The sequence below is a fragment of the Haliaeetus albicilla genome, chromosome 8 (genome assembly GCF_947461875.1).
Source record: "Haliaeetus albicilla chromosome 8, bHalAlb1.1, whole genome shotgun sequence".
NCBI classification, from domain to species: Eukaryota; Metazoa; Chordata; class Aves; order Accipitriformes; family Accipitridae; genus Haliaeetus; species Haliaeetus albicilla.
Window position 1 is genome coordinate 7,917,284 of NC_091490.1, and position 17,500 is coordinate 7,934,783.

General features: G+C 34.2%; 1 protein-coding gene across 2 annotated transcripts in view; it reads left to right on the plus strand.

Moving 5' to 3' along the window:
* Window positions 1–17,500, plus strand: part of FAF1 (Fas associated factor 1) — a 177,194-nt gene that overhangs the window by 79,215 nt on the left and 80,479 nt on the right. For both annotated transcript variants that reach the window (XM_069788767.1, XM_069788766.1), the window contains exon 8: window positions 12,584–12,670. In XM_069788767.1, the coding sequence (XP_069644868.1) occupies window positions 12,584–12,670 (87 nt within the window). The remainder of the gene's footprint in view (window positions 1–12,583; window positions 12,671–17,500) is intronic.

Genomic DNA, 17,500 nt, shown 5'->3' on the forward strand with positions numbered 1-17,500 from the left:
CTTACCAGTTAAGATAAGGATTGTTTCTGAAGCACATGTGGTTTATGCATTTTCTAAGACTGAAACTGAATCAGTTTTTATTCTGAAACATGTTTGGGTAGGAGTGGAGGAAGATACTGTTAGTCAATGAAATGTGTTAAGAAGCATATGTCTTGGTATCATAATGTGGGATTCAAGGGGGGCAGTAGGATTTAGTCTCTAATTGGAACAAAGATAAAAGAAATTTGGAAGAGGGAAAGTGTTTTGTTTTGTTTTCTTTTTCTTTTTTCCCCAGTATGAGTACGAATGGTGCTTTTACTGTAATTAAATGCAGCAAGAATTGGCCATCTAACTTCCATTCATCTTATTAGTTCCTAAAATGACCATTTATTTTACCATTAATTGATATGACTGATTACTTTTGAAATGCATGAAAATGCACAAGTAGGGAAGTGATGAAAGACCAATATGTGTATTTATCATGCTTAGGCTGTTGCAAGCCAGTTTCTTTTGAAATGAAGATGAGGGTGTTTGTCTTCAAATAAACTTGTCTAAATTTTTCTTTTGTTCAGAACTTGACAGCCATGAAAATGTAACAAATCTGCTTTCCACTACAAGAATCACATCAACCAGCTCTTTCACTTTGAGTGATAATTCAAACCCTAGAAATAATCTTTAAGGTCCTTATGAGTGGGAACCTGACTATATCCAAAATATTCACTATGCTGTAACTCATTAAGACAACTAGTTCCTTAAAAAGGAAACAACGCAGCCAATACAAGATAGAGGAAAGTACAATACAGACTTTTGCTGAAGAGTTCACACACTGATTCCTGACAAGTGGAACAGATTGAAAGACAGGAGCTGCAAAATTACACTTGTTTGTGCAGTAGTCTGAATACATGCACACGTGATATGGACAAGCTGGGATCAACCTAAGTAACTGGCGTGTAGATTTTTTTCTTACTTCCCAGCCTTTGTTCATATTTTACCATTACCAGTAGTGACAGTAGCTTCTCGTGAGTCTGAGAGATGTTGGGATGCACAGAAAGTGTATTTAGTAGGTTAATTTGTGTTTTCATACCAATTTTAAATAGCTTGGATCAAAGTTACTGCTCTCAGTCATGTCCTTAACTTCATAATCAGTAAGTGTCAAGGTGTATTTTTCCCCAAGTTACTGATTTAATCACCGAGATAAATTATTAGGATTATCTATTAAGTCTGCTAAGTATGCAATACATATGAAATTACTTGTCCCTTGACTCCCGATGATCTCTTTCATCAGGTTAGCCCAGATACAAACTGTTACCCTGGTGCAGTCTTCTGTTGCATTTAGCAGACCAGCTGTTTCAACTACTGGTTTTCATATGGCTTTTGTTAAGTCCAAAGATCATAGAACTGATCTTAAGAATTATGCTTTTCTTATTTGCAGTGTTTTTCTTATCAGTGTTTCATGGTTTCTTCCTAGAGATATCCTAATTCAGCTTCTTTATTATATCTGTCTAGTTTCAGCTCTATTACAGCCTTGTACACTGCTGCAACGTACCATGCTTTGTGAAGCACTCTGAAATCTTCTGGAAGGTGGTAACTAAAAGTAACATTTTCTATAGTGAAACTAAGGTCTCATTTTTCCTGCCAGATGCAGGATCTTGCCTGAGTATTGGCCTCCAGAGTTTGTCCCACTATTTTTAAGGTGGTCTTAAAATGTTAATTTTTAATGGCAATAAAATACCTGATGTTTGGCAATTTATCAACATTTTAGGACATAAAAGCAGCTGGAATTGGGACAGTAGCATTAACAATCTGTTTTGGTAATTTTCCTGTTTTTTACAGCAAACAAATATCCTTCCTTGGGGGAACAATATTAGAAACTGTATTTACCCTTTATATTTGAGTGCTTTGTCAAAAGAGTAGTTACCTCTTGATAGTGATCTGATAATAGATGACTTAGTAGTAGTTGCCTGTTGTCTTTCATACTGTACATAAAGGTCAGTTAAAAGTTTCCACAGAGCAGTGCTTTTTCATTTAGGTTACTAATAAGTATATTTTCTCAAATGACCATTCCTACTGAATGGAAAAACAAACTAGGACTTCAAAATGTATCTTTTCTGTGTCAGTGCACTATATGTAGAACAAACAAACAAAAAACTTCAAGTATTATCATCAGTTTTATTTTGTTAGTAGAAGTCTTTAAGGCATTTTCAAACAAGTTTGTAAAATTGTTTTGGCAGTAAGTCTTTGTTGTTTGATCTCTTTTAACCCTAATCACATCTTCCTTTCAATCTCTAATGTCACAGCTAGCTCACACTCTAATTCTTTCATACCCTATTTCAACCTCATGCTTGTGTGCTGCCAAAATGATTTCTCTCTCTCTCTCTTTTAAAAAATACTCGTGTCTCTTGCCTCAATTTCTTAAGAATGTGTTTTCCCTTCTTCTTCTACAGGAATTTGTTTCTTCTTTTAACCTTCTATTAAAAAATTCAAAGGGTCATACGGTTTTAAGTTCAGAGGGGATTATCACAATTAGGTCTCCTAGGCACTACAAGCAATGAATAATAATAATTATGTAGGCTGAACCTTTGCACAGTGCAGGCCATATAGCAGCAATCAGTAACTTCTGCATCAAGTTCAGAAGATTGTAACTTGCATTTAGCAATAACTCTCTTCTAGAAGGACAGCTAATGTTAGGTATTTAAAGATGGAGATCAGCAAAGAGATTTCTTTATCCCACAAATTAAAATGTGCATGTATGTTGGTAGAAAACTGAGGCATTGCGAAGTAAACCAACATTTTAAAGACAGTGAAAGAGTTGTATATAGAATTTGAATATAGCGAATAATATGATATAGTGAATATACTTAACATTTGCCACTTGCTGCAGCCTGGGAAAAGGCCAGATCCAGAGCAGTGGCAAAAAGTAGTATCTCGTAGCTTGAAGAAAGCTCAAATTAGTTCTCAAACCTCAAATGTTGTCTGGGCAGGAGGCTGAGGCAGGGAAAATATCTTGCTAAATCTTTGGGGGAACATTTCATGTGCTTGGAACATCCATCTTTTCAGATTATATTGTAGGTATAGATATGAGGCAATCAGAAGTTCACATGTCAAAAGATTCAGTAAAGTTTAGTTGAAGCCTTGCTTTTATTTTCTGTTTCAAAATTTGCAGGTTTTAAGCACAAAAATATACTAGTATTACCCAGTGGACCATTTTATTGTAGGTTGTGGTGTTAAGATACTAACTTGGCACCAACCCATTAAAAAAGGTCAAATGACATCCAAGAAGGGTTGGTGTAAAAGACGTTTAAAATATGAGGTCCAATGAATGAAATAGAGGATAACAAAGTATTAATAACTGTGAAATCTATGAAAGTAATTTATTCACAATGTTATTTCTATTGCTGAAAGGAAACTGTCAAACGCTTCTTTACAAGCATTTACAAAATGTAATGAATTTTAAATGTCATTACATTTAATGAATTTTTAAATCATCTGGTGATTCCTGAAGTGGATGGGCTTCTGATAACAATTTCTAATTGAGAAAAATTTCTAAATTATTCGAATAAGTGTTACAGCTCAGAAATATAATTGCTCAATGAGGCTATAAAGTGAGTAGGTAGTGTCTCTGAGGGTGCCTTTCTCTCAACTGTAGAACAAGTAGACAGAATGTAGCCAACTAGCTTAGGAAAAAAACACTTTATTTTTTTAATTTAGGACATTTAAAGTTTGCCAATAGTATTTCATGTAAGTAATTAGGACTATCTGTAGTCCTCAAGAATTTACATCAGTGAAATAGAATTAACATTTTTGTTTTGGATTTTGTTTGATGGCTCACTATGATGGGTATAAATATGGCGGAATGAGGCTATAAGTGCTTAGTTGGGGAGTAAAGAATCCATATGCCTTTCTGGAAGTGGTACTGGTGAGGCTGTCCTCATACCTAGTATCTTATTTTCCTAAATGAGGTGGGTTTTGCTAAAATGTTATGGTGAATCATCTCTCTGTTAAGTTTATTATCTGTTTACAGATTCTTTCTCCTGCATGTTTTCCTCCATCCTCCATTTTAAAATACATAATAGCAAAATAATTAATAAACTTTGCATTTACTTATTCAGCCACTTAATCTTTCTTAGTAGTTACCTGTTTCTTCTTGCCTCATCACTCAAATTGGAAATAGTGTGAATTATTTATGTTAATAATCCCTAGGTATATGAAGCTCTTACTCCACCTTTCCAACGATGAGAGGCAAAATTCATGTATTTCAATCTCTTTTCTAGATATTGAAATTAAAGAATGGGAAACATCAAAAAATGTATTTGCTGGTTTTTGCTTAGTGTTTAATGTGACTTAATCTTCTTTGTTTGAACTCTTATCAGCAAAATGTCACAAATCATACATTATTTTCCAGACCTAAGTTAATTTGAATGGTTACATAATGAATTCAGCAAGCTTTGTAATGAAGATATTGGCACGATATTTACTGAGTGCTACAGTACAATACAACCCATTTTTAACAGTAGTTTAAACTGGGTTTATTTTGGTACAATCACTGTTTCGTACACTCTGAAGTGAAAGTTGGATGCATTAGTGGCTTTTCTGTACATAAAATGTGTTTAATTGCAGGCAAGTGGTACATGAAAACTTAGCAGAAAATTTTCTACTTATCTTTTTGTGTTGTAACTTGCTGATGAATTCTGCTTTGTATGTGGCTGACGTACAGTGGACATTCAGGTTCTCTTGGGGTCCTTTAGGAAGGTTTGAAATTGCATATTGTTTTTTAATTTGAAAATTAAACAGTCCTAATTAGAAGAGAATGCTATTTTCAGAAGGTATACAAGTTTCAGTGCTTTTATTTGTTTCAGTTTTACTTGTCATGATAGAATAAGCAAGTAATGTATTTCAGACATTGAATTAAAACCAATTATGTTAGAATTTAATGCATTTTTATTCTGCATTAAACAAGAAAAGAGGTTTCAAAGCTTTAGCCTGTTGAACGAGAAAACTTAATAAATGCAGACTAGAATCTTTTTAGAGGTATTAAAAGCAAAAATAGTAATTTAAAGAAAGAGCTGTGAAATAAAAATTATTTAGAGAATGTATTGTAGTAAAACACATTTGAGTTCTTGTGTATTTCATAAAAGTGCTGAATCACAACTGACTTTTGTCTGGCAAGCTTGGGCAGGAGAGACGTTCTTTTGCATTCCGCATAGATTTTTAAGTATTTAGGTTGGAAGTTTTTTTTTTTTTTTTTTTTTTCATTTAGATTACAACAGAGTGAATTGAGTATATGTGCAAATATAAATAGTTATTTTAGCATAGTGAATCTTCCTTGGAGAGTTTCAGTGGTATGAAATTCTTGAGAAGCAGATGCCATTATTTAAAAATAGCCCAATTCTGACATCTTAATTCATTAATTGAAAACATTCCATGATTTAAACTTCAGTCAGCTGCTAGAAGGAGAGGTCAGTTGTCATTTGATGTCTTTAGAATTGTGTTATTGTTTTGAAAGTAAAGCTTACACTAAAATTAAAATTTGCTGATTTAAATAACCTTCATTCTTTATGTTTTAATATACTCTATTATATTGTGTATTAGAGATACAAAAAGGCAATCAAAATTGTGAGTGGAGCAGACTTATACCATTCCCCTCAAATGAATCTTGCATAAAGTGACCTGAAAGTTCTGGTTTGGGTGCCAATGTTAGTCGTTGTTCATACAGTACATTACGTGCTATATATGAATATATCCTACTTGTGTGTTGCTGGCTAAAAATTACTGCACGTGTCACTTTTAAAAGTTAAGAAATTCAGTTTCTCATTGACTGCTGGTAGCCTTTTCCTCATAAAATGCAAAATACTTTTTCTCTGCTATGGGAAAATTTTAAATATGGATCACTTATTTTTGTTTTTCATTTTCTTTCCTGACTTCTTCCATTTCTGTCCTGTGTCTTTACTATTACTATAGACCAAATCTATTGCAATAGATTGTGGCAGAGATGCCGATTCAGAAATTCTTTCTCTCTAGTTTTACATCTCTATATTTTTAGTAGTTCTTGTTAGTCTGTAGTTAACTGAAATTACCCTTTTATCTGACCCATCTTTGTGTTCATAACTATTGATAACGTCATTATCCTTTCAGTTCACCACTTTATCACCTTTGATGCTCCACTATGCTTAGAGTCCCTGCTTCCCGTGTATTACTGCTAGATTCCCAACGCTCTTTGCTATCTGTCATTGGAATTTTGTCTGGTGGAGATGTTAAAGGCTTTCCTCTATAATCTTGAAGGCTATTGCTTCAGCTGATTTTTGTTTCCTTTCTTTCCATCTTTCTTCACCAAAATGCTTTTGCTTACTTTGTATTTCTTTCTGTCATTGCCTTATCCATATCGTTGCTCTCCCCTGAAAATTTGGCTTCCTTGTCTTGGCTTCTTCTCTGTTACAATGTCAAAGTCAAGATTCTCACTTTACTATCAGTGCCCCATGCAACCTTGTTCTGTCTGCATCTGATCTCATTTCCCCGTGTCCCCCAACTCACATTCCACATTCCTCACAGTCCTCTGACTTTATTGCTCCTTTTGTCTGCCTTTCATGCACTCATTTTTGCACTGTCTTTCATGCTGCCTATGTGCCTGGAACAGTCTTTAGCATCTCAGCCAATTTACAGCTTTGCATAAATTATATTTAATAATAAGACTAACAAAAGTTCATTATCTACATTATTTCAATTAACTTTGTACCTGCATAAGCGGAAAACAGCCTGAGGGAAACTACTGTTAAACTTTGTTGTGATTTGTTGTGATTCAAAGATACAGATTCAGGCACGACAGTTCTTTGATGATTCAGCATAATAGTTAATTTTTTTAGCAATTTGGTAGGTGCTAGATTTTTTTTTTTTAATGGTAGATTTCAGATTTTTCTAATTCAGAAATAAGAAAATAGCTACTTATTCCTGGAAAGTGAAACCACCACAGGGTCATCATCATCCCATTGCCTGGTACAGACTTCTTGCCCTGTGATACATTTTTACTTCATTTTATCCTTACTAATACGGATGTGGAAGGGCTTTGAATGTTGGATTAACTTCATATCTACAAAGTGTATCTTTAGTGTTTAACCTTCCTATTAAAGCAACGTACTCATCTGCTTAAAAAAAACAGTGAAAGATAAGAAAGTAAGACTCTGCCTATATCTGGGAAGTTTTCTCAGTGTGTTGGCTACTTTGACATATGGGTTTTCTTAAAATACTAGAAGTTGTTATGTATTTTAACTCCCTTCTAACACCAGTGAAAATAAGCCTAAGGTAAAACTTCATATACTTTTCCAGCATCACTGTATACGTGCAAAGCAGGGCATTCTGCAGGAATTACACGTAACTTTCCAAGTAAAATTGTATCTGAAATATCATGGGGTTTTGTTTTTTTTTTTTTGTTTAAATGGTTGTATTGATACTGTTCACAGCTGAGTTGTGGAACCAAATAGATGTGCCTTTAATTTGTTTTCAAATGATCGTATATTCTGGAGATTATAATCTGAAGGGTGGCTGCCATAGTAATGTGCCAGTCACCATGGCATCTGAACATTGTGAAAAGAAATTCTGGGCTGCACAAAGACAATGCCACCAATTAGTATTTCAAACTGATCAAAGGTGGGGGACCAAAAAGTTTGCCAATAAATGTAGCTCAGCGGATGGCACTAGGAGTTAGTTTGCTTTACACAAATCTATAAAGATTTCAGTCCTCCTATCAATATCGTGTGAATTTATAAATAAAAGCCTTAAGACAGGCTTCATCCATTTACTATGCTAACTGTTTTCAGTTGCATGAGGAATATGGCTGTAGGTTTTTATTTCACTGGCCTAGTAAAGAAGCAGTTTATAGTTCTGCTTTATACAAATCTTCAGAACTTTTTCCTCCTTATGGAATTTTTAACTTTAAACTGAAATGAAGTCAGCTAATGAAGAAACAGGGGCTTCTGTTCTCGATTGGTAAATATTCCTAGTCTCTAAAACTTTTGCTGTCTGCTCACTTAATACTATTCTAATTATCAAACAAACCTAAAATTAAATAGTTATTTAAACGCAAGCTTATTTTATCTTAAATAATTGATTGTGGCTTGTTGTTTGAAAGAGGACTACTTTGGCATGAATTCCAAATCCAGTTATGATCTTAACTCAAGCAGTTTGTTTAATCAAACATTACTCTAATAAGTCTTACATGGTCCCCTACCCGACCAGGCCTGTCTATAACAACTAGTTTATTCTGCGACGAGTTGCTCAACAGATGTCATTCTGGTAGAATAATGCAGCAGAATACTTGTGCGTTGGCTAAAATTACTTCAACTTTGATCACTTTTGTCCAGCACATCAGTCTGGCATTGTGCTTTATACCAACAAAACACTTTACTCCGAGCATGCCTTTCAAGCTTAGAATAGCAGAGGAATGTTATTGAATTCAGTGGAGTTACAGATGAGTTAATGAAAGAAGGGAAATACTGTTTTTTTCATAATGCCTTTCTGTTGTACTTTGGAATTAAAACGGAATTTGAGGAATGTGACTTCTGAGTTATTTATTTTTACTTCTGAAAGCTTTTTGAAAACAATATTACGTAGTTGCATTGATCCCACGTTTCTGTAAATAAGTTTCACCTTTTATTTCAAAATAGAGTTTTGTATTTTGAAAATAACATTAATAAGACTTTTTTGATATGTAATTGCAGAACAGTTATCTCATGAGGACAGTTTGTCCTGGTTTTTAATGAAGAAAACTAAAATTGCAAGAACCGTGTTCTTGTGATCACAGATCAGTATTGTTACATTTTGATGGGCCGTTGTGGGGTCAGTACGGAGTAATGACATCTCTTTACCTTGATACTACTGCGAAACGAATACTGCACAGCAGGCTACCTTCTTGTTAAGAAGCAGTGAAGAAAGGCTGTTTGTTTTGAACAGTAGGAATGAGATCATATACCAACTTCTATAGAGTTTGGTCTTCCATAATTCCATTTTTCACAGGTGCATGTGTGTATACACGTGCACATGTATATAAGAATATACCATATATAAGGTGTATTTATATTTTTTAAAGCATGCCAGCATGCTTGAATATGAGGAAGCACTAATATGAAGTCCACTTTAATTGCTAATAAATACTTCAATATTGTGTGTCTAAAACAAAAGTGTTCTTGGTTTAGTTTTTTTAATTAAAATATAGTTGTATTTTTTTTTTTATTTGAAACGAAGTTACCAGATCAATCTCCCTGCAAAAACTCCTGAACAAAACCAATATTAACATAAAGGTTATTGGGTGTACATGTAATTTACCAGTTTTACGAAAAAGGAGAGAGATCTTAATGATTCTAAAACATACAATGAATCTAAAGCTGAGCTGAAAATCCAACCCAGATATATGTTATGATACTGAAATGTCCAGATGAGGAACCCACATGGCCTGACTTTCATCCTTTAGTGAGCTGTAGAACCAGAGTTGGAAGTAATGTATCTTGCTGTTGGATAATAAATTGAAGCCATTGTTTTCCACTCATCTGTGCAGAATATTTATATTTGTGAAGCTTTAAACTGATAGTATTGAAATTATCTGCATAGCCTAGTTAACACTAATAATTCATATTCCTATGCCAATATATTAAATTTGTCCAATGTGAAGCAGTTCTTCACTGTTTTTACTAAGGGGCACTTTATTAGTATGAAATAATGATACTACTACTACTACTACTATTACAAGTAATGAGAACAAGCAATGATAATTGAATGGAGGATTGGAGAACTGGAAATTCAATAAGAGCACTGTACTTCATGTTTGCTCTCTATATGTCCTGAATTTTCTCAGTAGTATTTATTTGTTGGCAAACTCATGTAGCAATGCCATGAAGAGTCTTTTGAAGAACGTTGCCCAAATCAACATTTCTGAGCAAGCGCATGTGTGGAAATCCCTGCTCCCTCCCTTAACCCCCCCTTAGGATATTTACAATGATTAGAACTGTTCTTTTACTGTGTAATGTCTGCACATGTATCCTTCATTCACATATTAATGTGCTTGAACTATGTGCAAAATTTGAAAGGGTCTATGCAGCACTTCTCTCTAAAGATGATCCAGAGAAAAAGAGCTTTGGTGCTATGTCATTATGCAAACACGTTTTAAAATTAATACCTACTGCCAGATGTTGCATATACATTCTGTACTAAAAATAAATGACAAATTTTGAGGGAACATATGCATGTTCCATATGTTTATGTTACCATATTACCTTACCGTGTATTCAAAACTCAGTTATGCTTCTGTGATGAAGCTATGGCAAGTAGTGATTAATAGCGTCGTGGTTTAACCCCAGCCAGCAACTAAGCACCACGCAGCCGCTCACTCACTCTCCCCCCCATCCAGTGGGATGGGGGAGAAAATCAGGAAAAGAAGTAAAACTCCTGGGTTGAGATAAGAACGGTTTAATAGAACAGAAAAGAAGAAACTAATAATGATAATGGTAACACTAATAAAATGACAACAGTAGTAATAAAAGGATTGGAATGTACAAATGATGCGCAGGGCAATTGCTCACCACCCGTCGACCGACACCCAGCCAGTCCCCGAGCAGCGAATCCCTGCCCCCCCACTTCCCAGTTCCTAAACTAGATGGGACGTCCCATGGTATGGAATACACTGTTGGCCAGTTTGGGTCAGGTGCCCTGGCTGGGCATGAGAAGCTGAAAAATCCTTGACTATAGTCTAAACACTACTGAGCAACAACTAAAAACATCAGTGTTATCAACATTCTTCACATACTGAACTCAAAACATAGCACTGTACCAGCTACTAGGAAGACAGTTAACTACATCCCAGCTGAAACCAGGACAAATACGTAGGGTCAAATTATATAAAAGTCTGTAGAGTGGATCACTTTGTTTTATTGCATTATCTCCCAAAGAATGGTAGTTTAGAATTACCTTTCATTCATTTCTTGAATAGAAAACCTTTAAATATATGGTTTATGTTAGTATTTCTCATTTTGACAAATTTCAGCTTTTTTTTTTTTAAACCATTTTTCTGTTCAGAGGAAGTTGTTAACTTAGGGTGAGTGTGCTAGACTGCAAGCAAGGTGCTGGTTCAAAGATATTTTCTGCTGACAATATATATAATTTTTTTCAGTTCACAGAATTTTTAGTAATACTTATAGCAGAAGTTAGAATACAATTGTTTCTTTCCAGTTGACAAATGAACAAATGAAAAGCTAAAGGAGGCATCAGAGGACAGGTTTTGGAGTAGTCTTGGAATTTGCTTTACGTCAAATCTTATCCATCTGCCTTAATATCTTTTGGTTTAATGTGTCAAACACTTGGTTCTTGTGTCTGTTAGTGTTAGACTGTACAGCCCTCTTAAAGTTGGGAATGGGACACAAAACTTCTGACTTTCTCAGTTATTCTGTCTAGCGAATGGTCATGTGAAATATTAGTAAAATGTATCAAACCTTACTTTTACCTATTTGAGAATGTTTTTCTGGATGTAATATAGGTTGTTGAGATCAGTACTTGGAAACTAACATAGAGCTGTGAAGATATGGGAGGACTTTTATTCCCATGTACCAGTTTTATGGAAGACACACCAAAAGCCAACATTGCTTGCTGTAAGCGTTTTATTGTTCACAGTTCTGGTCCAGCTGGGCAATATTTACATGTCCTGGTTGCTTGTGCAGTCTTTACATTCAGGCGTAAGATATTATTCAGAATTTGAGATATCACTCTCTATCCCAAGTATAAAAATACATCTTTTTGTGATTTAAATAATTGCTTATCACAAAATCTCTGATAAAACATGCCAGCTTTTTTATCTGTGTTAATGTGTTTATGGAAAGAGTTTTGTAACTCTTGTATTTTGCAGTATTATTCTGTATTCAAAACTTTCAACTCTTCTTTTCCCCCTCCCTTCCTCTGGACAACCATCATGTGAGATGATTAATGGTAGCGACTTGTATTTTAATAGCATGAGAAAAGAGTTGATGTAAAAATTAGTTTATTTGCATTTTGTTAATAAATGTTTGAAATGTGTTGTCTTAATTGGAAATGTGGTTGCTTATTCATATTTTCATGTTTAATATGCTTGCTTTTAGTTTTGGATTCCATTTAAGAAACTTCATGCAAAACTACTTGCATTTATTACTGCATTAGATGTAGCATGAACCTAAAATTTTCAGGTGAAACAGAATACACTATCTAGCAAAACCTGTAACAGAATTTTTGTTGTTACTTTCTGCTTCCCTTCAGTTTGTTCAGATTTATGTAATACTTTTTTACGGTGAAATTTTGTGTTATGAATTGTTTTACACATTTATGATGCTGAAGTAATAATGAATCATTATGAATTATAATTGATAGATTTTTTAAAAATTATTTTTTTAAACATAGTTTGTGCAATTGCTTTTGGCAGTACTGTGTGTAAACCTATGGAACAGATCTGAATCTTTGAGTGTTGGAGGAACCTGTTCTACAAAAATTAGAAAAAAAGTCAAAATAAAAAGCTTGGGATTATGATTAAAATAATGTGATTTGCTTGTATTGCTTTTGTTAGAGTAAGTTCTGATTTTTTTTATTTTTATTTTTTTACTAGGTAAAGCGGAACGTGTATGACCTAACTAGTATCCCTGTCCGTCACCAGTTATGGGAAGGCTGGCCTCCTTCAGCCACAGACGACTCGGTAAGTAGCTTTGGTTCTCATTTCATTTCTTCCTACAAATAGCTGATTTTACTTCGATTTTTGATTGGAATCACCCAACAGCTTTTACTGTCTCATATGCAGTAACTAAACATTACACATACTTCAGAGCTTTATCTTGAAAGGTACAAATACTAAAGTATTGGATTACTGAAGCACATGGAAATTATTCCTATGTATCAAATTCAGTGCATGTTTTAGATGAGAAGGAGACATGTTCCAAGAATGAAGCAAAACTGCCCAACGTTTTGGAAGTTGAAGAAGTCTATTGCAGTGATTGAACTTCAGGAAGAAAGTCTGGGTTTTTACATGTATTCTGAGTGCACATGCAAATATTTTACTCAGTAGTGTATGTTAGTTAGTTCACCGGTATGTTTAAGCCTGGGTCTAGCTTTAAGCAGGAGTTATTCCTGTTGAAATCAGTAGAGACCTTCACTTGCTTTTAAAGTATCTACTTTGGTTCTTGCTGGACCAGTAAGAATTTATGGATATTTGCAAGATTACAATTTGAAATAGTAAATAAGATGTATACAGTACAATATGTATTCAATACAATATGTATTCAATTTTCAAACGTATGTTGCAGGTTTTAGAATTGCCATTATTTAGAAATGGAGGGAAATTTTAGCTGAGATCAGCATGAACCCTCAGTGACAGAATCAGCTAACTGTGAATTGCCTACAAACTCATGAAATTGTGGGACTTAACTGCAGAGTTCCATGAAATATTAGACTTGCTTCCTTGCATGGTTGTCCCTACAGTGTGTTTTACAGCATGTCCTTCAGTTTTGCTCAGATAATTTTCTTCTGGTAGTATGTTCCCAATGCCAGCTAGTGAGGTCCACCTTTACTTAAAAAAAAAAAAAAAAAAAGAAACAAAACAACCAGCAAAACAAAAAAAATCCTAAAAGGCTGAAATAATTATGTAATCATGTTGTATGTAGATTTTGTGACCTGAGAAAAATGTAGAAAAATTAAGTATTTCTATTTTTATGAAATCATTCATTTAAACTAGGGGTTGAACCTGAGTATTCTACAAAGTGAAAATTGACTTGGGATTTGCTTTCTCTACATATTACCATTATCTTCAATGCATTACTTTTCTGTCCATTTCTACTCTCTTGTTGTAAAGGGAGAATGGCTGTTTGTATGATAAGAATGGTGCTTTTTTTGCTCTGGGTAAAGGATTTATGCTAGTCAAAAAAAAAAAAGCAAAGACTATCTGATTTTCTAATATACTTGTAAAATATGGCTGTGGTAGTGTTTGCAGAAACAGTAGTTAAGTTTGAGAGAGGTGGGTAAATCTACATCCATATATTCAAGAGCATATCTGAGATGATAGATGTAAGATCTGAAATAACAGCATGGTGTCATGTGGTAATTACAGTCTTTGAAATGTGGATCCATTTTAACATTTTATTAGTTTACATTAGCCCAAGAAAGAATTGGAAACTCAACACTTCTAATCCGTTTTCCCACAGCTGTTATGTTTTCCTGTATTCCCCCCCCCCCTTCTTTTGAATAGGATACTTCACATATGTAAAACTCATAAATCTGTTTTAAGTCTGTTTTTACAAGTGACATTGTTGCAGGTGAATTTTTCCCCTTTTCATCTTTAATGAAATTGGTGAATGTTGAGTCATCTGCTCCAAAGCAGGAGAGCCCTCAAAGCTCACTGCTCGAGTCTGGTGGAGCTGAGACTCGTCAGCTGTGTAAACAGATTTGAATGTGTTACCAACAAAAATATAATTAATTTCTGTCTAAAATTAGAGGCCACAGCTTACTATTTATAAAGATTTAATGTTAGCAATGACTGCCTATGGTTCTGTGATCTAAACATTTTTTTCCTTTGTAAATTAGAAATATTCAGTAATAATTACTTCAGTAATTATTCATGATGTCTTTAGTTCAGTGGCAAGTTTTTAAAATCACTTTTTCCGTCATGAGTTTTTAATTTGCTGTATTGTATAGTACTCTGTTGCAATTAAAGAGTTAAAAAAAGACTTGATTAAAATACTTTTGCATTTACATGTTATGCAGCATAAGAAATACTTTGTAATACCACAGGAGGTTTTTTCAGTGCAGTTCTCGTTAACCTTTGGCTTAGCAAACAGGACAACTAAATAGACTTCGCATAATTGGATTCCTGTATCATCTTGAGTCTCTTATGAACCTGACAGACTACAGTCTTCTGACATTATCAGGAAATTTAGTGGAGTCAATAGTCATTTAAAACATTGTTGCTTCGTCTCCCTTCAGAGTTAAGATATGTTCTCTGCTTGTACTATCTAATGAAATATGGGATACTGTATGAATTGTCAATAACTCTTTCAGATCCTTTTGCACACTTTCACCAGGGAAATGAGTATCAAAACCTCCACATGCAGGAGAATGTTTTCATGCTGTGACAGTTTGATTGTGGGAAACAGGGCATACGTAGTCTGTGGAAACCTCATTTCACCATTCTGCAAGGACATATTTTTAGCTTTTATTGTGCCTGAATAATTTTAATGCCACAAATTATATCTGTTCTGCTCATTGAAGTTCAAACAAAGTAATTGTATGAGTTTTAAATAATTCTTTTTTTTAACAAGTTTATGCAAGTAAAACTTTAATTATATTAAAGGCTTAATTTATCTATTTTTGGGTATATATCATCAACTGATAGAATGAAGTCTTGAAAATTATCCTAGAAAATAAAAACATAATTATAATTTGATATAAATAGATTCACAGTTTGTTCTCAATTTTTATTTTGGATTTTGTAACAACCTTAACATTACTGAGTTTGTAAAATGAGAACCAAGCCAGAATAATTTACTAAAATTTCTGAAATGTATTGCATTTCTCTCTGCTATATTGGCTGAACTTCTAAACTTCCACTGGTAGTTACTGCTATTGCCAAGTGGAATGAGCAACCTTCAAATATGTGTGTGTTAAAAAAAATAATCTGAGATCAGTTGTAGGTGATGTTTTAGTTACAGTTTTTACATGGAAGCATTGTGATTTTATTTATATAAGTACAGGTGACTTTTTGGATATTAGTTTTACACATGTATGTTTGAGGTGAAACTTTTTTCCCCTGTGAGGTCACTGGTTTTTGATTTTTATTTCGGTAGGATGAATTTTTGTCCCTGATGTTTCTGTTGATTTTTGGTGGTATAGAACAGCAAGACCCAATATGAGAAGGAGGAGAGAGAGAGGTTGCTTTTCTGCTGCTTTTGTTCACAGTATTTAAGCTAAAACTTTTTTCTTAATTGGTTCATTGTTTTAAGTCATTTCAGCGTAGCGATGAGAAATGCCTGCTTCTTCATAAGTAATGACAGTGAGCTTGTCAAAATGGAATATATTTCTACATTAAAAGGATGTGAAAGTTTTAGGGTGAGGCTTGAGGGGGGGAAAGGGGAGAGAGACAAAGACAGAAGATGAAGTGCCCTGTGTTGTAACTGTGCCCTCGCACGCAGATCCCGTACAGAGGAACTCAGCATCCGTCCTTCCACCTACTGCCAGTAATGCTTTGTTTGCCTAAGCAGTACGGTTGGTCAAGACCTTGTATTCTCACTTCAAGACAAGTAACTGTGCTTCATTGTATAGATAAGCCACTGGATATTAGTTTAGGCAGAAGCAGGTCTATACTGACAAGTTACTAGGCTGCACTGCTGAAGTCACATTTGAGATGTGACACCTGTGTAGCCACTAACATGTTGAGGTTCTGCATCATCCCTTGTGAACACGACCACCTTCAGTTCTGTGATGGCTGTAGCAGATGTGGTTGATGTTCCTTAGCTGAATTTAATAAAGACTTCTAGGTTATAATCAAAATACTCAAACACTTATGTATTATCTAATTAGCACTGCTGTTATATTTAGCTATTTCATTGAGAAGTACCAAGCACAGTCTGTCTGCACAGATAGAAATTAAGAATGCTGGTAAATAGTGTTCTGGTACAAAGTGAAACCATTGATGACACTTTTTGGCTGATCTCCAGATTTTTGAAGAGGCTGAGTATTAAGCATTTGAGTAATTAGTATCTGGGAGTATTTATTTTTTTCCCTTTCCAGGTCTTAGAATTCTGAACAGAAAGTTCATTACCGCATGCTGTTATTGTGATATGAAAACAAGTTGTGAAGTTTACATATGCTGGCTGTTTAATTGTAATGGATGCCATGTCTGCATTCACTGGATCTTTTGGAATTTTCCCCCTGAAATTGATATGACTAAAGAATGAATAGTCCTCACAGAGAAAGTGCCTATTAATCGGAAGCATAGAATTGACTATATTTTAAATAAAATATGTACGTAATTAGAAAATACTTAACTATTTTTTTTCTGTATAAGAATATCATAATTATAATTTGGATTGTCTGTAATGTTAATTACTTTGTATGTTATTTTCCTTCTGTGGTTCTCATCAATCGCTTGCAGTAGAGTAGTAGAGTAGATCTGGCAGGATCCTTTTAATTTAGATGCTTAGAAGAATCCTTGCAGTCTGTTTTGTTGTGTGGGTTCAGGAATATGGTAAAGTTTCAATTTAACATTTACAGTATAATCCCAATTTAGTAGTGAAAATTGTTAGACAGTACCCAGTCTTGGAAGTTAATGGTAATCTATGAAGCAGCACATTCATCATCATTAAGAAATAGAAAAGTAACTGAGTAATTTAATAAACAGTTCCTAAATGTCTTTATTTTTTATAACCTTCTGGCTTTGATTTATGGCTTGCTTGGATGTTTTTTTGTGGATGAAAGTATGACGAATTATCATGTTCTTTCCCCAGAATAAACAAGGAGGTTACAGTTGTTCCTTCACAAA